General features: G+C 37.8%; 2 protein-coding genes across 2 annotated transcripts; both read left to right on the forward strand.

Moving 5' to 3' along the window:
* Nucleotides 1–1,011: 1,011 nt before the first annotated feature.
* On the forward strand, nt 1,012–24,333 carry Smp_014050 (putative f-box protein; the record flags this gene model as incomplete). The annotated part of the gene is made up of 7 exons (XM_018789994.1): nt 1,012–1,055; nt 5,924–6,086; nt 11,517–11,961; nt 18,499–18,605; nt 19,810–20,341; nt 21,710–22,129; nt 23,612–24,333. The coding sequence occupies 7 exons, from the start codon at nt 1,012–1,014 to the stop codon at nt 24,331–24,333; spliced, it is 2,433 nt and encodes an 810-aa protein (XP_018655382.1).
* A 92-nt stretch (nt 24,334–24,425) lies between these two features.
* Smp_014060 (hypothetical protein) lies at nt 24,426–24,737 on the forward strand (the record flags this gene model as incomplete). The annotated part of the gene is made up of 1 exon (XM_018789995.1): nt 24,426–24,737. The coding sequence occupies one exon, from the start codon at nt 24,426–24,428 to the stop codon at nt 24,735–24,737; it is 312 nt and encodes a 103-aa protein (XP_018655383.1).
* Nucleotides 24,738–25,581: the final 844 nt, after the last annotated feature.

Genomic DNA, 25,581 nt, shown 5'->3' on the forward strand with positions numbered 1-25,581 from the left:
CATTGGTTATTACTTAAAATGTTTTCACACAAGTATTTCCGAGAACCCAAGACCGTCTTTCGGTCTTCAACTGACCTCGGATGTGTTGATTTGGTGAATTTAACAAGCGACCTATATTGAGTTCGTTCTCAATTTATCCACTTGATGTATTTTCGATTTGATTGTCCAAATCATTGGGCCAGTGATATGTTACTGGATCCCAGCCCAACCATCCAGCAGTCGCGTCTCTGAATAGTACGGTTGAAAAAGTTTCTGCTGTTTTTGAGAACGTTCGACATGTTACTCTTCATACAGTTTAATCGATATTTCTTAGATTAATGCTGCAGTTTTGCTATTTTGTTGACTTACAGGAATTTTGAACGGTTGTAACAAATAATCATGGTCAGTTTTCGGATTAATTCTCCATTTGTGAGATTGTTACATCAGCTTTAATCTTTTCTTTCAACTCAACTAAACATGGTACAAATATCATGTTATTGTTGAAACAGGTTTACGCGAACGTAGTTTTAGAATTCGAATTGAATTATTGTTCTTGGGCATTTAACAAGTATTAAATATTATTTGTCCTACAAGTTGATACTGATAGCTTATAATCATTTTTTAAATGATAAACTCTGAACCAAATTTCAACTTGGGTATGTCCGTACTTTCAAGTTTTCATAGTTTCATTCATATTTAAATGAATTTTTCTGTAGAATGTATCAAAAAAGATAGTTAGCTGTGCTGATTAGAAGTATTCAAAGTATTATACGAACTAGGAAGTCCCCGAAATAGCGCAACTTAAACCAAACAGATTTAGGTAAGCACAAACGAACGTATTGTACTCGGAATTAAAAATCAGGCATTCATTAAGTACGAAGGAATCCTTAGTTCATGCAAACACCACATTAGCTCATACGGAAAAGATGAAGTTTAGGAAATCTCTAATGAGTTATTATGTAGTTAACGAAAGGAGACAGTGGTAATAAAAATTCATGTTTATTGAGCAATGCAATATCTTGGAAATTTCATATGGTTCTAGTTGCTGATGGTCATGCTTATCATTTACGAACGAGGTAAGTGGCTTGGACACACAGTTTGTAAATGTTGTTGAAAATTGTGATGAAAATTTACGTAAACCAATAGTTCTTGCCGCGGAAAATTGAATACATTGTGTTAACTCAAGTATGGATTCCGAAAGTCGTTTCCTTGAGTGAAACATATTGGTAAAACCTTCTCTATTGTCCCAGGGCTGACAGTTAAGTGAGACCACTAGGTAGGGGTGACCACACAGCGTTATTTCTGGGATTACTAGTTCATACTATAATTCAAATACTTCTGATTATAACATTGGCCTCGCAATGGAGCCTGTGATGGAACTGTTGAATGTAAATTCAGGATTACATGGAGAGGTTCGAAATCTGAACTATGACCAAGGAAGATACTGGGGATTTTATTATTGTGGCCCATTTCCTTACATTCATTGGAAAAGAAGCATACAGCTTAATAAGGACTTTGGCATTTCCAGACAAACCGATTTCACTCGCTTATGCAACTCTAAAGCAACTACTGCTGGACCATGTAAAGTATACAAATTTCGAATGTGGTAAAGGAGAAAAATTTAATGAAATGACTCGTCAGAACATCAGGAATTCCACTACATTACTACGTAGTCACAGTCCAATACGTAATCAAGGTTATTCAAATAACAATTCATTAAATTGTGAAACAGTTCACGAAGATGAACACAAGTTTGGTAAATGCTTGTTCTGTGCAAGTTTCACCCGTGTAATTTATGTGTATTTCGTAATTCTAATTGCTTTAAATGTGGTAAAACTGGGCACATTCAGTTAGTTTGTAATACCATGGTACATTTCGCTGAAACTAATACTAAGGTGGATGTTTCTAATGATCACTCGTCTTTATCCAAGACTTCTAGAAGCGTTATAGAGTCACATGGCAGTCCAGAGTGGAATGAAACCCAGAATCACTGTGAGACAAAAGTTTCCAATCAACCAACTTATAGGATTTCTCATGTTATTGTACCAGATGTGGTTTGTCATAACGATTCACATATTTCTGATGAAATTTCTTACAACTCTGAGAATAAAATGATGGATGAGTCAAATCATGATCAAAAACCAGATTCAGTTTTGGTAGATTCTGATTTTTTTTAATGATCCATTATTCTTTAATAAAACTGTCAATCTATTTGAGGTAAGTATTTCAGAAAAATCAAATTCTGGTATCATATTAAGTGTCAGTGGTCCTCACAATGAATTTATTTCTAATGATATTCCTAATGAATGTGACAAATATGTCCCGAATGAGTCAAATTCTAGTCACATTTCTGGTGTTACTATATCACATGTTGAATATTCTCCGAACCAATGTGTGTTGAGTAGAATCCCTAGTCAGTGGTATGAGGAATCAGAGGGAATGGTGAGTTTTCCTGAAGCAATCAGAGAACCAGTTTGCTCAGATATGGAGTTTGCACAGACAGAAAATCTGAATCAAGTCCAAGATTATCCTAATGAGTATGGGGCAGATGCATGTTTTCCATTTGATTGTTTCGCAGGTGAATCAAGCCTAGATGAATCACATGTTTTAATTACACACATCAATGCATATATATCTGTGTGTTTTAATATGAAAAAACAAAAAGAATATGTATCATAATTTTTATTCAAGTCAAAGTTACATGATGGAATACCTCAAATTATATATCAGTGTGTATCCCCAAATACTCACATACAGTAATCGAAGCGTGAGATTAGAGGAGATAATGCAAATTGGGAACGTCAAATTGGTTATAACATTGCGACGTAAGGACCCAACATTATTTCGTGGGGGAGGATAGTGTTGGAAAGTCTATGATGCAAATTCTAAATATCAGTGGTTTCACTACACAACCGACATGATGATTGCATGCAATTCCAGGAATCATGTGAGTCTGTTCCAATTTCGGTTGTTAATTGTAATACTAACGAGTACATTCTAGATAATACAGAGTCTACATTCAATACACTTTCAGGGCAGATGTAAGATGAACTTAAGTAGTAGACGTACAATCGATTACAGACACTAACACTCCAATTTGAGCTGTGGAGGATATGGTGTTTATATGAATCGATGATTATTATTGCACTAATGTTTATATAATACTCGGTTTTCACTCTGTATTCTGTTACATAAATCTACATATATTTATCCGAGTGCACTAAAGTTTTATTATTATTGTTACCATTATTGTTATTATCATTATTTTTCAAATTATTCTTTTATCTCAAAAGTCTATATCCATTACACTATTATGATCATGGTTGGACCCTTTCACTATGTGTTCATTTCTTTTCTCTCTTTTTTTTCCTTCTAAATAAATATTATTCTTAAGATTACGAATTTTTTAAGACAGTAACTTGTGTTACGCTGAATTCAACTTCTTAGACTCGTTTTATCTTCACTATGAATATACACCTCATACATATTGATTATCTTTTGCACTTAATTGAGACTTCCATAGCATCACTCCAAACTATGACTGCAAGCACATACACTTATTCTAACGTCAAATCTTACCGCAAGTTATTTACTTATTAATTTATTTTGTTTTATTTTATTTTTATTACTCATTTTGCGATACATACATAGTTATTGATTCTTGTTCTGTGTTAAGATATTAACGTAATCCGCGTCGCCTTTATTTCTATTTCCTTAGTTTCTTCCTTTCATTCTTCAAAATCAATTCAAAATTCTTGCCAATTACACAGAACCTGATTTATTATTACTATTCTATTATTAATATTTTATTTTCCTTTTCCTTCCTTTCTCAAACATGGCAAATGTAATGCTAACATTATTGAAACTTGCGTATTATTGCATTCTTCAAGAAACCCGAAATGGCTTCTTCACAACACTTATGTACCCACAAGATGTTTGTGAATAATAATAATAATAAGTGGATAGAACATACATTAAGGAAATCAACAAACTGCATCACGAGGCAAGCCCTAACCTGGAATCCTGAAGGGAAGCGAAAAAGAGGAAGGCCAAAGAACACATTACTCCGGGAAATAGAAGCAGATATGAAAAGGATGAATGTTAACTGGAAAGAACTGGAAAGGTTTGCCCGAAACAGGGTTGAATGGAGAATGCTGGTGGGCGGCCTTTGCTCCTCCACGAGGAGTAACAGAAGTAAGTAAGTATATGTCATAGAGCTATCAGCTATGTCGATGCCTAAACCTTTTTAATTTTCTTTATGTCGTTAGGTTGTCTTAAACTGGAGTTACCTGTTGGGAAAAGTTCAAAGAACTGAAACGGATTAGATTCCCAGAACAGCAAGGCTGCCACATGTCAAGAAACTGGTATGCAGAAAGAACAAAGATGATTTGACCACAATTACTTAATCATAAATTTGCTCTGGGCATGCCATCGTTTACCTTATCTGTTAAAACAGAAGATGTACAAGGACAGCTTAAAAAAGGTCTCAAGCCCATAATAAGTTGCTTGTCAGCTGTCTATCAAGTTTCTTTTCGAATCATCAATAGGTGGAACTTGTCACCTCTACACGTGAATGAATTTCCACTCACCGACACAAGAAAAGGATAGTTTGGAACTGACCACCATTGTGAAAATCGCGATTTGAGACTGATGGCTCAAGTCATGTTTAGCTGAGGTCTTGCCAGCAGTAAAATGTCGGCCAATAAGCGTGGTCGATAATTTCTGTAAACAGGAGGAAATATTGGAGAGCAATGTACGCATGGGAGAGGAATATATTTATTGCTCGTACGCCTATTTATCCCCATATTTACATATGTGTATGTACTGCGGTCAGTCATTTGTTTTTGTAAACATCATGAAATCAGTGAGTTTCTTGGATAAACTAACTGTTATTAACGTAGCATCCGTCAACTAACATACTTCGTTTATTCATCTCCTTTACGCGGAACCCCCGTGTTTACGTATGGCGAACAATACCGGTTTACGTTCCATATTGATGCAATTAATCAACAGATTAATTACACATTGTAATCAATAAATAAGGACAATAAGAACAGATAAGCTAATAAATGTAAACACAATATAACACAATATCAAATAGGATTAAAGGATGACTCAGGAAATTACTAAGAACAATCTCAGTACTGTGTACGTGGCTGCATAAGCATACATGTGAAAAAGAAATTGATAATCTGTTGTTCGTGAATTGACGAAGTGTATTTCTTACGCAGTCATTTTGGATTCGCTGATAATAAGTGATGATCCTTTCCTCGAAAGATACTGTCCCAATCCTCGCTTTCTGTGATTGATGATTTTAAAGTACTGGTTAAATCTAAGTGACAAAGATTGTCAGCGTTTCCGTCCAAAAGTCTCCGCCTTCACTAAGTAACAAAGGTAGGTTGTTTAAATACTATTGCTATCCAATTTCAATGTTATCAACCTGAATCCACTTACCTTTTTATTGGAAGCACGACAAACAAGAGAGCAGAAAATGATTATGTTGGCTTGTCCATGGGTGGTTTGGGCTGCGGCAATCTCAGCCTAGGTACAACCCACGATGAATATCTCTGTCCTTGGCGTGTCGCACATTGTTTCCTGTATGAACGGCTCCCGGTCAACTCATGGAAGCGTAGAAAGAGCCGAATACATTTCATCCAATCATCTTTTGGATATACATTCCTGAATCTCGACGTGTAGCTTCCCGATTGAACAAATGCTAAAGGCCGATGCATGCAACTTGGAGGACTGTGATGACGTTTTGGTTTTTGATAAAAACTATAAATACCCTTGTGTTTTGTATCATATTTAACACTGTTGGAAGTAAGATTCCTTTTAACTTCTTTTCTATCTTCTAACTTACAATTCGGAGGATTCTGTCGTTTGAGTGGTCAGTTTGTACACAGTGTAGCAAAAAGACACATTCTAGACATAAAATTTCCGTAAGCCAGTATAATAACCGGCGTTCATCTAATCTCTATTCTGCCCACGTCCATGCAAAGAGAATCGAACGACTGTGGTTGAAGTTATCGGTTATCACTGACCAAAACAAAGAATATCTGCACAATAAAAGTTATCAAACAGCATGCCCACTTCCTGTTGTTGTTATTGTAAGTCATGTCAAAAACTCCTGAATGTTTTTCATGCAGAGCGATCTGGTAGTAGCTACTAAGTTATATTCTAGTTATGAGTCCGTCTTAGAAAATTTTATAAGTTCATCTCGTTTCAGGAAACTGAAAACTTGCAGTCGCGAGTAACAGCCTGAAAACATAACAGTACATTTTCACTTGTAGACAATTGTACCTTCATTGTCTTCAAGTCAGTTGCAATGATTTCATGATCTCTCTGTTCTTTGACACATTTGACGACTGGATCAGTACTGGCTTCGGATATTCCTTATCCTCTGAAGCCAGTTGTCCCGTCCACGTACCACAAACATTCACAAAGATGATTGTGTTTGCTCCGGAATGTTGTTAGAAACGAATTTGATGCTTTTCAGACATAACATTGTGTTGTACTGTGACCTGAGTAGCCGTAGTACCTGCATGCGACGGAAGGATAGTTCATATTAAGTAATAAACATGAAGTGTGACTTGAACGTCAGCTAGTCAGTTACACCATTCACGTCCAACTCGAGTAGGTATCCAGTCATTCGACATTGATCACCTACGTTGAAGATCTACAGTGGTAAGCAAGACTTTAAATAATGCGGCATGTTGTCATCATTATTTTTGTTATTAGGTTCTGTACTTAATTTTTTTTATTTGTCTTCATCTCATAAGTTTGTCAATCACTGTGAGCATTTGCCGTTTTATCCCAACATTGATTAGTATTGGAACTTAACTGACTAGCTCAGTTGGTAAAAATAACTAATTGACTAAAATTATAATCATCCATCTATGTTCTTGAACAAGCACTGGCAGCACGCAAGTGCTTTCGCGTAATATGTCTGTCGAAATATCAACGACAAGTAGGTGTAGTCACAATGCAACACAGACTCACATATTGCTGCAGACCATTTACTCAATATAGGCGAAACTCTATAGGTTATCGACCATAAATTCATCTCCTTGTTTTTTCGCTTCATTCTATACACTATTTTCTGTCACAAACTATCTCCTGCAATTTTTTCTCACTTGACCTTCACTTAGCTTATTTCCAGTTGCCGAGTTCCATCGTCGTATAGAAAATACTAATCCAAGGGCGCCCCTCTCAAGCCCTTATAGGACCCAAACTACGGCGGCCTGAGCAATATAGGCACCTCCTCTTTCCACATTAGTTTTGGTGCACCACGACTAGGTTGCTGATAATACAAGTTTAGCTTTCCATTGAAGCATCCTTGATTCCCTAAGTTATCTTGTTAACTATTTGTAAAACAAGACTCGAATAATAACGTGTTGAACCCTACTGCACCGAAACCCTCACCAGTGATCTAGCCACTTTGTTTGTATGGCTAACCATTACTTTGTAGACAGCTAGCTCTACATATTAGGCTGCTTGTGAAAAATCGTCCGAAATTACTAAAGCCTCGGTCAGTTCTATAGCTACTTACTTACCAGCATTATTGAGAGAACATTTAAAATATTTCCTCTTGTTCAACCTAGTCAAACAATTATTTGAGTTGTCTGCATATCTTGTGATGAAGCACTTACCACCAACAACTGTGAAACTGACCCAAGTAGACGTTTATAGCACTATGAATTAGTCAAGTAATACGGGAGCATTATGTTCTATGATTATGAATATCCTTCTTCAGTCTACCCATACAAACAATCCTCATTCGTTGTCAAACGTGACCTAAATGTAACGTGTAGCTCAAATGTAAGTAAATTTTGAAAAAATATCTTTCTCTATCATGACCTCCGATGCAATTTATTTACATTGGATACTTCTTGAAACTTCTCCGACTTGTTATAGAGAGTAAGAATGAACGATTAGGAGAACTCTGATGTCGAAGGCCAGGTGAAGTATATCGATAAATCACAAGTATTACGCTGATTTACATGAGTGGCTTACTTACGGTGACGCTCATACACTCTCCATCCAGCACAGTTGTCATAAGGTATGTCAACCTTACTCATCATATAACTATTTTGAAGTGAGTTCAGAGTTGATAAACTGAAAAGAAGTATTTGAATTCACATGAAGATAATATAGACAAGACAAACCCGGATGACCGTTTCGTGGGGAAAATAAGTAAAAGTATGATCCGCGTCTATAAAGCTGTTTGTCTTGTTGAGCCACTTGCCACCACACATCAATAAAATGATCTGAATAATTTTAGAATAATAGAAATTGAAAACTGGGGTGCATAGGAGTTAAGAGAGTATGTGGCCACTACGTTATATCCAGCGTAACCCTCATTATTCTATTAGATCATGTCTGTGATTATGTACTAAATGACACCGATAGGGTTTCACATAATGGTCAAACGCAAAATGGTTTTCAGGAGGCTACGAGTAATGAGTTTCGTCGTAGGTTAGTATTCTGAGAGTATTTTTTTGATAAATACTATTGGGTAGGTATGAATGGTGACTTCTACCAGTTTTACTAAAAGAAAGTTTGAAATGCGTCTGAGGTTCAGCAGTATTGCGAAAACATGTCCTAGATGCCACCTCCTAGTCATCCTTACTTTTCACATCCATTTGTCCAGATTTTCAATAAATTAACATGAAGATTGTTATTTCACATACATCGAAACTTACTCACGCACGCCTGTTACCCCTCATGAAGGGACATAGGCTGATCACCAGTATTCTCTGTCCAACTCTGTCCTGAGCAATCCTTTCCAGTTGCCATTCATCTTTTCCACGTATGCTTCCAATTCTCGGTGCAGTGTGTTTTTCGGTCTTCTTCTTTTCCATTTCTAATTAGGATTCCAAGTTAGCGCTTGCCTCGTGATGTAGTTTGATGATTTACGTAATATAAGTCCTATCCACTTCCAAAATCTTTTCCTAATTTCCTCCTCATATGGAAGTTGGTTTGTCCTCTAACATAGTAGGCTGTGGCTGATGGTTTTCGGTCAACGGACTTTCAGCATCTTAAGAAGATAATTGTTTACAAATACTCGCAATTTTTTGGTGGCGGTTGTAGTAGTTTTCCACGTTTGAGCTACGCAAAATAAGACTGTCTTGACGTTCGTGTTGAAGATTATGAATTTGGTGTTGGTTGACAGTTGTTTTGAGTTCCATGTGTTCGTCAACTGTAGGAATGCTGCCCTTACTTCGTCAGTCATTGTCTTTACGCCTGCTTCAGATCCGCCATGTTGGTCAATGATGCTTCCACATGTCTTAGTGTTTCTCCATAAAGTATGATTGGGTTGGTGCCCTCTGTGTTGTATTTCAAGATCTTGCATTTCACTTGTGTATGTTGAGGTCTACTGACGCTGGTGGTTCACTGGCTGACGTCACCTATACATGTTTCAGTGTGTGAGATCGAAGAGCTAGGTGATCTACGAAGTGTCAAACGTCTGGTTGTATGCAACCTATCCATTGTATTCCGTGCTTCTCCTCAGATGTCGCGGTCTTCATAATCCAGTCGACCGCCAGAAGAAAGAGAAAGGAGAAGAGCGAATAGCCTTGTCTGACTCCTGTCCTCAGTTGGAATGCGTCTGTCAGCCATCTTCCATACCATATTTCCCTTCTAGTTTTAAGTTGTCACAGAATTGTCTCATATGTCGTTCCCTTGAAGCTTTTTCCGCTGTTGTCGCTAGCTGTACCACGTACTCCTCCTTGTCAGCTCTAATGCTCCTCTTCACTCGCATGTTTACTTCTGTATGTTCAGCCTGTGTCTTGACTTTCTCTGCTCGTGTTTGACTGTTTTTTTATTGCTGTCTTCTTATTCTTCCTTTATTGAATAGTGTCTAGGGTTTTGATAGAGATTCATTCTTTATGATGATGCTTGCTGCGGCCCAGAACCTCCTGACACGTTGAAGTTAATGCTTCTTTGAACAATTTCCAGTTGTCCTCCAATGCGGTTTCTTCTTCTACTAGTAGATCCTGTAAGGTTCGGAACCTGTTGTCGAGAGTTATCTTGAATCCGTTGAGTTAGCTGGTATCTTGTAGGAAGGCCGTATTCAACCTTTCTACTTCTGTTTCTCCAGTTGCCTAGTTGTTTTTCAGCTTCTGAATCATTTTGAACACAAATGGTTGGTGATCTGAAGGTATTTCAGTTTCTCTTATAGTTCTCACGTCTTCCATCGTCCTTCGCAATATTTTACTGATGCAAATACGATTGATCTGGTTCTTTGTAGTGTGATTCTGTGAGATCCACGTAGCTTTGCGTATGAGTTTGTGGGGAAATATTGTGCCGCCTTTGACCCATTTGTTGAATGCCCATAAACGTGCAAATCTGTCGCCACTCTCGTTCTTTTCTTCTAGTCAGTCCATGTCGTCTCATGATGTATTCATACCCGGTGTTGTCTATTCTGACTTTAGCATTTATGTCTCCTATTGGGATTATCAGGTCCTTTCATGGGCACTTCTCTATGATTGGTTACAGTCTCTCGTGGAACTTATCGTTATCGTTGCTACGATTGTTAGGTACATAACATTAGATAACATCCAGTGTGATCTTCTATGTTCTGAAGAATGTTTCAGTGCTTCTGAAACCATTACACTTTTATCCTGTAAGCGATTTTCGTGCTTTATTGGACAGCATCAGAGCAAATTCCTAAGTGTGAGGAGCATTTTCCTCTTTGTCACCGGAATGCAGAAGCATCTCTCCCGTATTTAGCCTTGCTATCCATCTTGGGTCCAATGAGTTTCGCTAATTCCGAGTACTGCCAAGTTGTATCTCCTTATTTCCGTCGCTATTTGGCTGGTCTTCCCTGTCTCCCACATTGTCCGGACGTTCCATGTACCTATAAAGAGTGTTGCTCTGGTTGTTAGAAGGGGCATCGGCCTTATGACTTCGGAAGAATCTCGTCTTTCATCTTGAGGTGTTATACTTATTCCTTGGACTCCCAGGTCAGAGTTTAAACGGTTTAATTTGTTAATTATGGTTGGCGTTTTTTTTAGCAAGATTATTTTCTACAGGATGGGGTTGGTGACTCTATGCTCAAGCCTCTACCTTTACCTCGGATTGGGACCAGGAGTAGCTCTTGAAGAGCTACAGGCAGAGATACACATCAATACTACATTGCCTTACTTAATGCACGTCTCGGAAGAACAGTCAGTTTCCTGTTTAATCTTGACAAAGTTAGTAGTTTGAATAAGATTCAGATATGAATTGGTTTAGCAACGTTAGCATCACAGTCTTTTCAAAGGAAGTTATCCGAAAGTAAGTTAGATAAGCTGAAGATAATAATTGTCCGGAAAGTTTCGTTCCGCCATATGATTAGATAACGTGATTTGTGACTTTTAAGCTGATTAGTTATTAGTCGAGGTGCGTTTCATGACGAGTTACATCATTCGGCGGGGGTGCTTTTTCAAGTGCCTTCAGCTGGTGAAACGTTAAGTACAACTAACATGATCAGCCTGATAATCAAATGATTTCGAGATATTTATGAGAAGAAATTTTTTGCTGCTACATATTCGAAGGTTGTTGAACATTGCCCAGTATTTGCCCTTGAAGTTTTGGTTCATTATCGTTTTCCAAATGTAGCGTTACAAATGTTCAGCGATCTACCTGTTGAATTACTGCAATGTATTTTTATGTTACTTTCCCCTTGTACTGATTTACTCACAGTACTCAATGTCTGCAGACGATGGAGAGAGGTTGGTCAGAGCGTCTTCAAGCTGCGTGAAAGTCTTAGTCTATCTGCATTTAAAATGCAGAGGCCATTGCAATGGGTATCTCCACAACAAACTACTTGTACAGAACGCTTCAAACACACATCCCCATCCAAGAGGTTTGGAGCAGCTATCCTATTGAAAGAGCAGTTACTGTATGTCTTTGGTGGTGCTACAAAGGAACTAACAGCCTTCAATGATTTATGGACATATGATTTATGCACCTTCAGCTGGCAGCGTCTGATTGGTAAAGGTCAGTTTAATTTCTACTCAGACTTTGGTGCTGCCAAGTGATATATTTTTCCAGTGAAGTGGTTACTTTTTTTCACACATCGTGTACGGATTCCACTTAGTATTAGATTTTGGGGCGAGAGTGTCATTTGTGGACGAACCAATCAGAGTTGCGATAACAGAGCTTGGATGTCGGCGCGAAATTCTTTATCCATTCGGCTAAGTAGCGTCTTGGCATCTTAGCTGATGCCAGTTCGTGATGAAACTCCTAGATCTACTCCCTATTTCTAACCATCAGCTGTAAATCACAATCCTTATCTTTCACACAGGTTTAAAACCCTCATTTAACCCTAATCAGCAGGTGGATATTCTCAAGGCCACTTTGGCGTCGCTTACAGGTCGTCCATAAACTATAGTCTAACCGATTTTGAGTCACCATTTCGAAGTTTAATGACTTCATAACTTCCGGGAGTTACTAACCAAAGTCAGTAGCGCCGTTGCGGATCCCAAGAATTACTCGGCGAGTTCTGTCCTCATCACGTCTTCAACACTTTATAGATGTCAAAGTAATCTTTCGGGTTGTCTTTCTGGATATTAAATATTCTTCAGTGAAATTCTTCCTGGAAAATGCATTCGGGAGCTTGGAGAGCGCAAATAAGCAATGATCTGCATTCCAGTGTTGTCGTGCTGTTCAACCAAACAAGACTGGTAATAGTCAACTGGTATGTAGTTCAAGATGTATGTCCTGATTTTAAACTTGATACTGCGGGGGTGAAAATCATCATTATTTCAATGTACTCGTAAAGCGAACTGTTCCTGTTCTCTACGGTGTAAGCTATACTGTTCAAGATTGAGCTCTCGATGACGAATAGCTTGTATCTTAGGACAGGGGATAGTTAGGTATATCTACCAAGATGCTTAAGCGCGATAAACATCGTGCAATTAAAAGCATGGGCGAACTTAAATAACTATCGAAATAAAGATGGGAAAGTGTTTGGTTTTTCGTGGAAAATTAATAAAATGCTATTTATTTATACACATAAACATTGGTACAAGGAAGCACCAGATACGTATACACCACACTTTGTCGTTCGACATATGTGAGGGCTGGGATACTGCTCAAGCTCTCAGACCAAAGCAGGTGGTTTTCTTAGGGGGCCACTCCCCGAGCTTTTAACCTGGAGGTCTAATCCACAAGACAGTGGAGCAACGTTAACAGGTGTAGTCCCATGGTAGCTGGTGACCCACAATAGGTTTATACGCCATTTGTTCCCTCAGGATCCTGGAGCCCATGTGCACCATTGGCTTGGAATCAGGGTTTTCCAACTCCCTTAGATGAGCCGTCCGTGTCCACCAACCCAGCCGAAGCTTCGGAAATTCACTTTTCGTCCTCTCGATTTTGGTAGTGGTGAGGGCGTTTCGAGGAGAGCCGACTTCCTCCACCCTCGACTATACTAAGGCATTTGAAGGCTAACAGGGACAAAATGCACGTTATACTTCAACATGATTTGTAAACTTCCATCAGTCGTCGTTGGAGAGGCTCGATAGAAGACTGTCGCTCGTATTGGAATACTTGTTTAGACTCTGATCACGCTTTAATACGAGCATGCATTTGTCTGCGCCTCACTGGACGCAGGAAAACTACACTAAAAAGACCCATTAGGATTGAACCGGAGCACGAGAAAGCCAAATGTAAATTCCAGGAACAACTGAGTTCACATCTAGGCAGTTCTGTAAACGGGGCTGACCCAGATGCTGCTTGGAAAGACATACGAACAGCTGTGGAAACAGCAGTCACATCTATTAGTAATTTAAACCATATGGTTCCAAAAAACCAGTGGATTTCTTCCAAGTCTATTTCACTGATGGATTCGCGTAAACTCATCCCATCAGGCTCTGAACACGACGAAGAGCGTAAACAAATTAGATCTAGGTTAACTAAAAATCTAAGGAACGATCGTGAGCAGTGGTGGGCAACGAAAGCAAAAGAGATGGAAAGGGCAGCGGCTGTAGGCAACACCAGGCAACTATTCAGACTAATAAAAGAAACTGGAATTAATAAGTCAAGTGTAAGTGAGACGATCTCGGTAAAAGACGGAACCCTTATCTGCTCTCAGCCCAGACGTTTAGAACGATGGGCTGAACACTTTAAGGAGCAGTTCAGCTGACCTTCAGCTACTGTACAACTACCCACTATTCGCAGATAGTCTGAATGGAACATTGAAGTAGGCCCCCCGACCCTACCTGAAGTTTAAAAGGCTATAACTAACCTGAAACGAGGAAAAGCAGCTGGTCCTGATGGATTGGCTCCAGAGGTCTTTAAATATGGTGGTCCAATTTTAGCGATTAGGTTGACCAATATTCTGGCTAAAATCTGGGAGTTGGACGTAATCCCATCCGACTGGTCACAATCACTTATTGTCCCAATATATAAGAAGGGGCCAAAATCATCCTGCGATAACCATAGAGGGATTAGTCTGACTAACATAGCATCTAAAATACTAGCCTCAATAATTATCGGGCGCCTAACTAAGACTCGTGAACTGCAAACACGAGAAAATCAGGCTGGCTTCAGACCTGGTCGTGGCTGTATCGACCACATATTCACCATTCGTCAAGTTTTAGAGCACAGACACGCTTATCGGCGTCCGACAATGATAGTTTTTCTTGACTTGAAAGCAGCATTTGACTCTGTAGACCGAGAGGTTCTATGGCAGTGTCTGTCATTGAAAGATGTACCTCAGAAGTACATAAACCTTGTGAAGGCTCCAGTCGAGTGAGAGCTTATGGCGAACTGTCATATGGTTTTACAACCTCAAGTGTTGTCCGGCAAGGTTGTCCATTATCCCCATTTTTGTTTAACTTCATTATAGACCTGTTGCTGAAAATAACACTCTCTTCGACTGAATTTTCAGGAATTGATCTACCAGGGGGTCCACTAAGCGACTTAGAATACGCAGATGACATAGTCCTGTTTGGTGAATACGCTGAAAAAATTCAGTCTTCTGTTAGAACTGAGTAATAATGCCAGGATGTTTGGGATGCGTTTCTCCCCATCTAAATGTAAATTGTTACTCCAGGACTGGCCTGCGTCAACACCTGAACTAAGGATAGGGAGCGAAGTAGTCGAGCGCGTCGACAACTTCACTTATCTTGGAAGTCTGATTAGCCCTAATGTGTTGGTGTCTGACGAAATCTCTGCACGGATTTAAAAAGCTCGTTTGGCTTTTGCCAACTTACGTCACCTATGGCGAAGACGAGATATCCGTCGATCAATTAAGGGACGAGTATACTGCTCAGCAGTTCGTTCTGTTCTACTTTACGGATGTGAAATATGGCCATTAAGAGTAGAAGATACTCGTAAGTTACTAGTATTTGACCACAGATGTCTTCGAAATATTGCCCTGCTTCGGTTTGGGCACCCGGGCAGTATCACAGCCCACACACAAATGACATGAAATGACGCACTACACTAACTACACTGTTCTCGTTCCTAATAGAAGAAAGACAATTTGCATTATTATTATTATTATTATTACTATTATTATTATTATTACTATTATTTACTACGTCGCTTTTTCACTCCCTTTATCCCCAAATTGTGTATCCTTCCTTTCCAACTTATGCAGCAGCTTGCCCATGGTGGAAACTCTGTCCTATCTAAACGATCTCCAGTCACTGTCTGGTTGAAAGTGAATGCTCCCACCGATTACGAATACTGAAGCAGTCTTTCTGAAACTACGTACGCCGTTCAAGCTGGCTTCCTTCAACGTTCGCACACTAATGCAGATCGGACAACAGATGGGGCTGGCTATGTCTTTAGAAAGTCTTATTGTTGATGTTTGCTGTCTATCCGAGACCCGTATTCAAGACTCTAGTGAAGTACTACAAATTCGTTCTCCATCTGTCGCCTCGAAAAGCTTGTTTCACGTGCGCTTATCCGGGGACTCTGTGGCATCTTCGTCCGGTCTTGCTGGCGTTGGTGTTGCACTAAGCGCTAGAGCTGAGGCAGCACTAATCGATTGGATCCCCATTAACAGTCGGTTATGTGCTGTTAGATTAGAAAGTTCCATCAAAGTGAGAAGAAACCGGCGTGAGAAACGGTGTCTTTTCGTCATCTCCGCCTATGCCCCGACAGATTGCAGCCTGGATGCAATCAAGGATGAGTTTTACCACCAGTTAACAGTTCTTCTCCAGAAAGCGCGTTCGACAGATATTGTAGTATTAGTCGGAGACTTGAATGCACAGGTCGGGTGTCTAGGCACAGAAGAGAGTCGTTTAGGTGGCCGATGGGGCGCAGAGACGATAATTCAATTGGTGTCACCATCTTGAAACACCGACTTCGGTGGCTTGGACATGTTCTACGAATGTCGTCCCAGAGACTTCCACGTCGTGCATTGTTTGCCGACTCTGGGACTGGTTGGAAAAAGAGGAGAGGAGGTCAGTGTATGACGTGGTGTCGTGGCATGAAAGAAAGCTGCAAAGGGCTAGCTTCTGTTGGTCCTTCACGACTCCCTGGATGGGGTCCGAGAGATAGTGCAACACAGTGGCTAGAGACGTTATCGGATATGGCCCAGAATAGAAGCCAGTGGCGATCCTGCTGCAACCTTCTTTTACTTTCTACATAAAGAGTGGTTCTAACTTTCTTAACTGAGTCTTCTGGTTGTACATTTCAGTCCGCCTTATCTTTTCATCCCTTCTCTTCCTACTTTCATTATTTTGTGTGGCGCATATGTATCTGGTGTCCTTTTGTACCAATATGTATGTGTTTAAATAAAATAAAATAATAAAATAGAAATATTGCTCGCATCTGCTGGGATCACCGGGTAAGTAATAGTGAGGTTAGACACAAGGTATTAGGGAATGATGGTAAATCAGTTGATGAGGTCATGAATCTCGACTGAGATGGCTAGGCCACGTGTTACGTATGCCTGAACACCGATTACCACGACGCGCTATGCTGACTAGTGTAGGGGATGGTTGGAAGAGAGTTAGGGGCGGCCAAACCAAAACGTGGCATCAGAGCTTGAAGTCACTAACTTCTAGTTTGAGCCATGTTGGCAGATGCAGACTACTTGGTTAGGGTCCGCGTGACTATCGTAACCAATGGTTGGAGATTGTAGGTAACATGACTTAAAATCGATCACAATGGCGTAGGTGTATACACTCTTTATCTTCCCTTAAACCTTGAGATTAAAATTGCTTCATATCTGTCTTTCTTCCTGTACCATATCCTTATATACAACCTATTTTTTACATATTACCACCACTAAATTAACTACTTCTATGAATCCAGTGTTGATCTTGTTGTGCTTACGAGGTATGGCAACTTGGACTGGTGCATAAATGTACCTGGTCCTACGTTGTAGCTGACTGACTGACTGAAACTTCTAGAGGTGACTTGAATGTTGTTCAGAATTGAAATCAAAGGGTTATTTGTGTAACTATCGATCATTATGATGTAAATTATTCTATCATCCTCAACCCTAACCATTTTCAGTTCGCTATATTAAATAATCCACTAATCATACCAAGAATTTATCTATGTTAATTTTCCTACTTTTGTATGGCAAATTGTTTTATATCTAAGCACTTCTAACTGGCTATAAAGCCTCCAAATGTCATCAGTACAGGCTATTTTCACCATCCTCCACTATGATTGGATGGGGTGAGATCTAACTAAATTTAATAACTCTATCCAGGTTCTGGGAAAATAGCATAAATCCACCCGTCTGCTCAAGTTGAGGAAAGTTAAGTTGTTTTCTGCATTACTGAATTTATGCCAGATGAATGGTTCTATGGATATGGTTAAGTGATTACAGAGCTTATAAGCTCTCTGCTTGAGATCGCTCACAACCTTTTTAGGAACACCCATTTTCAGCTTTGTAATATTGGCTTTTCACTTTGGAAACCTTACACTTACATGAAAACCTTGTGTAGCAAGAGCTAATTTCCTGACTAGCTTTTCGTAATCCTCTAGAATAACAAACAGACAACGTATTGATACATGAATTTTCAAGTTAATTGGTTCTCTAATGACCTTCGACTATCATTACCTCTCAATAGACCATATATACATGTATTTATGTAAATAAGTGGTGATTTGGAGAAAGATAAATGACGAATATGATTGCGGTATTGTAACCAGTATCGAGTCATCCACTGTAAATTGTGACTAGTTCGTTGATCTCAACTAGTAAGTCTGAACTGCAAAGGCGGTTCAGATCATCAGTCAGTGACTTCATGGGCTGTGATAACATGTCATGATGTGGTTTGTCATATTATCGATACGATGTAAGTAACTAGTCATTGTTCTAACTAGTAAGTTAACGCATCGTTCGTTTCGATAGGTTTGTTGTAAGTATTTTCAGTTATCCGATTCTGCCAACCCATGGGTGTTTCTAGCTGTTTGCAAGTTGTGAAAGGATCTGTGATTTAATTGAATTCACTATCGGATTAAAATGTAAATATCTACTGTTTAATACGTTTTATATCTGCAATATGATTTGATCATTTTATTCAAAGTTTCAAAATGTCTTCTATATTGTTTATTTATCAGGTGAGCTACCAACGCCAAGAGCACATGCTAAAGGTGGTTTTATTGGAAATCTACTTTATCTGTACGGAGGTTGTCAAAGCTTTCATAGAGCTGGATCGGAGCATACGGTAAAAATTACGTTAGACATTTTTTCTTATGAGCGGTGGCTTATTGATTAAAATACTTGGCTCTCAACTAGTAAGTTTCTGGTTGAACTATGTTCCACCTACCCGGGCAGCCGAATAATATCACTAGTTCCAACGCAAAAAGTGTGGCTCAAAGCCGAGTACATACACCTGAGCTGATAACTGACCACAATTTTCTGTCATGAATTTGGTGAATGTAATTTTCTGAATCTGTTATAGTATTAGCTCATCTAACATTCACAGAAGTTAGTTTACAAGAATAAGTTGTGCACCTGCATACAAATAATCGTCCTTCGGTCTCTCGTAAGTCACAACAACTGGAATATGGATAGGTTGCTCATATAGTTTAGGCCACGTCGGTAAGAATTCCCTAACAAGATGACAAGGTTTTTTCACTTGGCAGTCTATAATGATGTGGTTGTGTGCCTTCACCTTTCAGTAAAGATGTACCTGAAAAGAACTGAAGTGGATTGTGTTCCGTGACTTATCGCAGGACTAACTTGCTTATCGGCAAGATGAATCCATTTGCTGACCCAATTTGTTTATTAGAACAATCTCAAAGAAGAGCAGACAGATCGTGCTACTCTTTGCTAGTGTTAGTGATAAATGTATATAAAGTCATCACTCTAGAAGATACAAAGAGAACACATCTCATATATGTATGATGTTAAATCTACAATTAGAAGGTATGCTGAGACAGCTATTTGTTACTAGAAAGGACCAACTCTAAACATAAAGACACATAGACCGTATGTTGAAATATGTTTTAACTCTGTTCATGCTCCAATATTAGTACGTGTTTGTCTGTCTCACTGGATGCACATAAATCTCAACAGAAAACCTTTTAACTAGTTTTGAATATGGAATTATAAAGAGTATATTTAAATAAAAATTAGACGAACTTATGAGATGGGGGTAAACAGTTGTTAGTATTGCTTTTTGATATATATTTCTTGCAGTAACATTTTGATACTTGGTCCTATGCAAAATGAGTATTAGATTCATTAACGTATTGTTGATGAACCTGCGCAATACATGTACAGTAACTCACCTGTAATGGTTATAATATTTTTTTCTTGTTCAACAAAGTACAGATCCATAGAATACTTTGTCCAAACTTCTTGAGTACCCCAAGTCTCTGGTAACAGTAGTAATTGAAATTCATTTCTTTTCAAAACTTACCTAGGGCCGTATGGATTGGTTAACTGAATTAAATAGTTTTAATATTTCGACAATGCATTGGTCACGTGTGCCGTTATACGAAGTAAACCACTTAAGTCCTGTATCACCACCTGCAATTGCCGGGCAATCTGGATGTTTTCTCCCTAAAGGTGGAGTAGGCGAACCTAGTGTATTGGTTTTATTTGGAGGAATGTGTCAATCTCTTGGATTGTGTGTTAACTACTTATTTGTCATATCTCCAGAAAATGGTTGTTGGATTTCACTTACTGATACAACCGATAATTGTCAGGGTGACTGGCCATCTGGGCGCTGTGGTCATTCAACTTGCGCTCTTGATTCAAATAGAATGCTTTTGTTATTTGGGAATTTGGAATCACCTTTGGCCATTGATCACTCTGTGCGTCGACAACAAGGAATGTCAGTTAATCCTAATTCAAATAATGATTCTGAATCAACTTCTAGTACGCCCAACTATCATGGTCGACCGGCGAGAGATATATGGATACTTACTCGTTGTTCACCGAATATTGGTCAAGGTTAGTTATTGCAAAGTTTACTCGATTTTATTGTAAATCGTAATACACTGATCTCATTTGTGTTAAACCTCATTCTCTGTAAACCTTCCTATCAACTTTAATACTTTTATGGGAATCAACTAAGTTTTTTAAGTTTCAGTTTATAAATGTAATATTATGCACAAATACATCATTTCCTCACCAAGTAATTATTGAACAAGGGAATTCTGATATCCATCTTGTTAGTATTAAAAACATGGTCTTATTATTGCTGTCATATTTCTAACTGTAATCTCAAAGAAAGCTTAAATATTTTTAACACTACCTAGATCGGGTTTTCACGTAAATCTTTCTCAATTCAATATAACAACTCATAATTATATCCATCCAGACATCCGAAATTAGATGTTTGTTTTTACTGATTGCCAGAGTGCGTCGATGGTCCTTATTTCCTCTTCAATTTTTTAATCTACATTGTCCAATACCTTTCAGCCGCAACAGGGCTGGTGGTACTTTCATTAAATTTAACTCTAAAAAACTCTGGTTTCAATCCAGTCTTTGAGGATATGAATTTTCTCGAGGTTTCAAGCATACTTTGATCAATCCCTGATGACTAAGTTTATTACTAGCTACATACCACAATTCAAGATCTCATGTACAACACGCTATTTGGTTAGTTACCTCAGTGTTAACAATCCATGGTTTGCTTGGTAGCTTTTAATCATTTTCGATAACGGTGTGGTGAAATTCTAACCGAGTATGTTGTTAATTTAATTATCACCTTACTAATAACGCACCAGGACTTATTTATTCAATTATGAGTTTATTAATGGTCGTTGCGCAAACTAAAGTCTGTCTACTTTGATAGAGTGTGTTGGAATTAAAATTAATTTTCTTCGAATATTTCATCGAAAATGTGTAGATGCGAATCTCTTGTGAATATGTTTTCAAAATATTTACTGGACTATCTCTGATGATTCTTGTGATGTACTCTCATGGATATTTATAATTATTTTAGTATGTATAGTTGTCTGTCATTCTTTTTTCGCAAACTACTTAAGGGGTTGTGTGATTATTATACAATGAGTACCATATCCTTATTTGGTGGATCCCTTGATTCAGTATTTTATACATGTTTATATTTCGAAATTGCTTTCATATATTTTTCTTACAATAACGTCTAGAAACTGTTTGTTACAGTCATTCAAACTCGGCATATTTTAAAGAATGTTGCATTTTTTTCGTAAATAAGATTATTTCCCAGTATGCAGACTACTGTATAATCCTTCGTGTGGCGCATATATATCCAGTGCCCCCTTGTATAGATATTTGTGTTCAAATAAATAAATATAAAGTATAATGCTTCGAATCATACTTTTTTGTATTCAGAATGGTTTGAAGTAAATTGGTTCTGGACCAAAGTTCAATGTTCCGAGGGTATCCCTGGATGCCCACCGATAGACTTTTATCATGCAACCGCAGTTTCACTTCCATATCTCGAAGAGAATAAGTCACAGTTGTTGGCAAAGGACAGTAATTTTATCTCTGTACCGAGTGACGACGTTGGTACAAACCACTCAGTTGTACACAATGTCTATACTGTTGTTGTCATCAGTCAACCTACTACAGCATTGTTGGACGAGGCAGCTAAACAGCGCAGATATTGGAATCGCATGAAACTGAACTCCGAGTTAAACAGTATAACTTTTCAAAATAATTCGGTAGGTCAAGATTCTCGTACGTCAGATGATGATGCTAATGACGAGGATGAGGAGCAGCGTAAACACTCTCATTCAACTGATATCACTGGTATGAGTATTTTGATTTTGAAATGCTTCATATGCATGAATCACCAAGTAAATATTTTCTTCCATTTTTATCTTAGTAGTCATGTTGTAAAACTACGAATATCCGCCACCATAAAGTTAAGTTTCTAGCTACTATCTGTTACAATCCCAGCAAACTGCATGGTCTGAGATTGCGATATTAGATTTGATGTAAGGTGAACTGGATTATATTTAAAATGAGTACTCATCTTAGTGTTATTGTTCAACTCTCTACTAATTTAGTTTAAGATATCTTATAATTTCGTCGTACACTGTGGCTACAGTAAGCATGAAAAATGTTTGTTGCAACAAATGGACTTATAAAGAACTGATTTTACTATGTTATGGAGTAGGAATTTCAGGATTTGATAAGTAATATGGACGTTTCCTTATGGTCAAAATAATTAACAAAATACTAATCGATAGATGATAAACACTAGTACTATGTGGCTGACTGATAGCTGCTCACCTGATCAAATTATTTACGTAAACTAATATCACAAGATAAGACTGTTACCCAAAAGAATAGGTTTTTTTTCTAGTTAGATGATATGTTGGCATACAAAATAATGGACATGCAAAAATATGACTAGATTTCGTTGAACACGTGAGTGATTGAAAAACGCGAGTTTTTTAGATCATTCGGCCCCTAGTGAAATGAAGATTGAATTATGAGGATTAATTCTTGCCGGTTGTGTAATGCTCACACAAGTGCCTAGAACATCAGTTTTTGAAATATATCTAAGTTTACTATCGCTTACTTCAGTACCTATGATGGAACTGATCTATCCGCTTACTCACATTTACATTTTTCACGAAGATTACCGAGTGAATTTAGTACGTATGGCTTATTACTTGCAAAATTTTCATCAAAACTGTGGTTAATGATATTGCGTAGAGTGGTAATCGAGGCCAATGAATGGTTTCGTCCTGCTCAAGTAATCTACCATAAATAAAAATATACGCTTACGCTAGACAGATAGCTTTTATTGTTCATTGAAATAATAGAGGTTTGTAACTCAGATGGGTACTTTTAGTTATTTGAATAAAGTAGAAACAACGACCACTACAAAATAATATGGAGTCACTTATTTCTACTACGATCTTTGTTCTTTATTCGAATTGATAAACAGAAAAGAAACTATGTGACTTTGGGTTGCGTGGGCTGGATGTTTTTTTTTAACTCAGTCCTATAAGTTACTTTAGTTATGTATTCAAGATAATAAGTTTGTATTGTGCATACTTTCTAAATATGTTCGATGGCAGTGTTCCTGCTATTCAAAGTAATGTATGTAACTCTCTTTAGATAGCTCATAGTTAATATCGCGAATCGCATTGTTTGGTTGTAATTTTTTGTATGGTTATTAAAAATCCATATTACTCAACTGTTTGTTTTATCATTTTCATTTGAAACAACCAGGCCTATATTCTCATAACAGTTTATAATCTAACATTTCTTCTGTAGATCGTGAATCGACTGGGATCCTGCAACTTCCGTCATCTAGGCGTGCGAATAACAGACGTGCACGAAGACTTGAAGCTTTAGCTATTCAAGAACGAAGGCTGTTTGGATCACGTAACCTGATTCCTAATGGGGCTAATGCATCATCATTTGCTCGATCGTTTCCATCAAACCAAAGTTCATCCAATCATAACCAGTATCCTTCTAACCATGTAAAACTTGAATGTGCTTATCGTCCTTTGGCTCTGTATACACTCAACATTATATACTCCCATTCTGATGTCTTATATAATTCTGCAACTAAAATCCACTTCACCGAAAATAAAGCTAAAGGTGATTGGTTGGTACCTGTCAAACAAAATTATCTAGATCTTTATTCCGCACCACCTGAATGCTTAGGTTTTTCATGTGCTTTTGGTCATGGTTGTTTATTTCTTTTTGGTGGTTTGACTGACTCAGATGATGTTAGACCAAATGAAAATGTAAATACATTTCAACCATTAATTAATGGATCGCAAAATCGTAATGATAATGATTTGTATCAACGACACAATAATCCATCTACTTTTCAATCGTCCAGGTCTTCAGTATTAAATGGATCACTTACACAAGGACATCTTGCTCCTTGCGTAAATCATTCACCAGATACAATTTATCCCTATCCTCCAGGTACCGCTCAGTTTTTTGTTCTTCGCGCACGTGCACTTGCTGGTACTATAATTTAATTTGGCAATTGTTTATTTTGATTGATCCAGGCTATTTGCAGCATGTGAACATGTATAGATTTTTATATATTTTTATGGGGTTCACTAACTAAATGTATAATTATCTCTTTTTGTGTTTAAATTATTCTAGCTTTATATACTGTAGTACAATGAGTTTAGTTTTCCCAATGTGTATTGGTTCACAAAATGTACATAAATTATCCCGTGGTTGTAAATATATCGCTATTCTGTACATACAGTCAGTTACGTTGTGTTTAGTATGCACATACATAAACTCCTCATCAACTAAGAATTCTTACATTACTTACACTTTGATTCTACTGTGGTCTACTTTTCATTCAGATTTTATTTTCTACCAAAATTGTAAATTTAAACTCGCCATAGTTGTTTTCTTCTTTTCCTGATACCCATCATCTTGATATCGATCGGTACTGTTAATGTATTATAATAAACGGAGGATTTTTTTTAGTGATATTTCATGTACTACCAAAAAGTATAAGTTTACAAAGTGTTCTACAGTATTTTAATCGATAAGCTTAAATTGGTTTCCTGCAGCAAAATGATCTAAACTTGGTGAATATAGACAGCAAATTAGATTGCGATTATGTTGATGTCCATATTTTTTTAAAAATATGGTGTTTTGGTTATGACAATTATTCTCATGAGACATTTGATATAGTTGTATACGTCAGATCACAATTAGTACTTGCCACGGCATGGTTTCATCAGATTGTTTGGTACTGTTTCCATCAATATACTTTAAAAAGCATACTACTGTCAGCTTTTTCTTGAGTATTAACTTTCTTCAGCTGATATTTTACACTTGGATAAGGATCTCCTTGAGAAACTAACTGTTAAACAACCATATAGTCTCCACTTACGAAGGTTGATTCATAACAGTTTAGAATGATGACTGATCTGGGTTCTGAGGGAATTTCGCAAATTATCAGACAAAACATTTCCGTTTTAAGAGATTTCGACCATAACTTTATTAGTATTGCTTGTACCCATACTACCATGTTGCTCATTCATATTTTGCATGATGATTGTGCGCTCATGTATAGTTAGAGTCCGTAAAGCTGATCATTTTGAGCAATAGTCTTCCGTAATAAACTCCACGGTTGATCAATTGCAGTTCTATGCATCAATGGGATGATTCAAAAAACCAATACAAGAAAGTATTATCAGAAGGGGTTTTGTGGAGATTTTAGTAATTTATAGAGTTGAGATCATGAGTCAATTGAAGCT

The sequence above is a fragment of the Schistosoma mansoni genome, chromosome W, assembly GCF_000237925.1.
Source record: "Schistosoma mansoni strain Puerto Rico chromosome W, complete genome".
In the NCBI taxonomy this organism is placed as follows: Eukaryota; Metazoa; Platyhelminthes; class Trematoda; order Strigeidida; family Schistosomatidae; genus Schistosoma; species Schistosoma mansoni.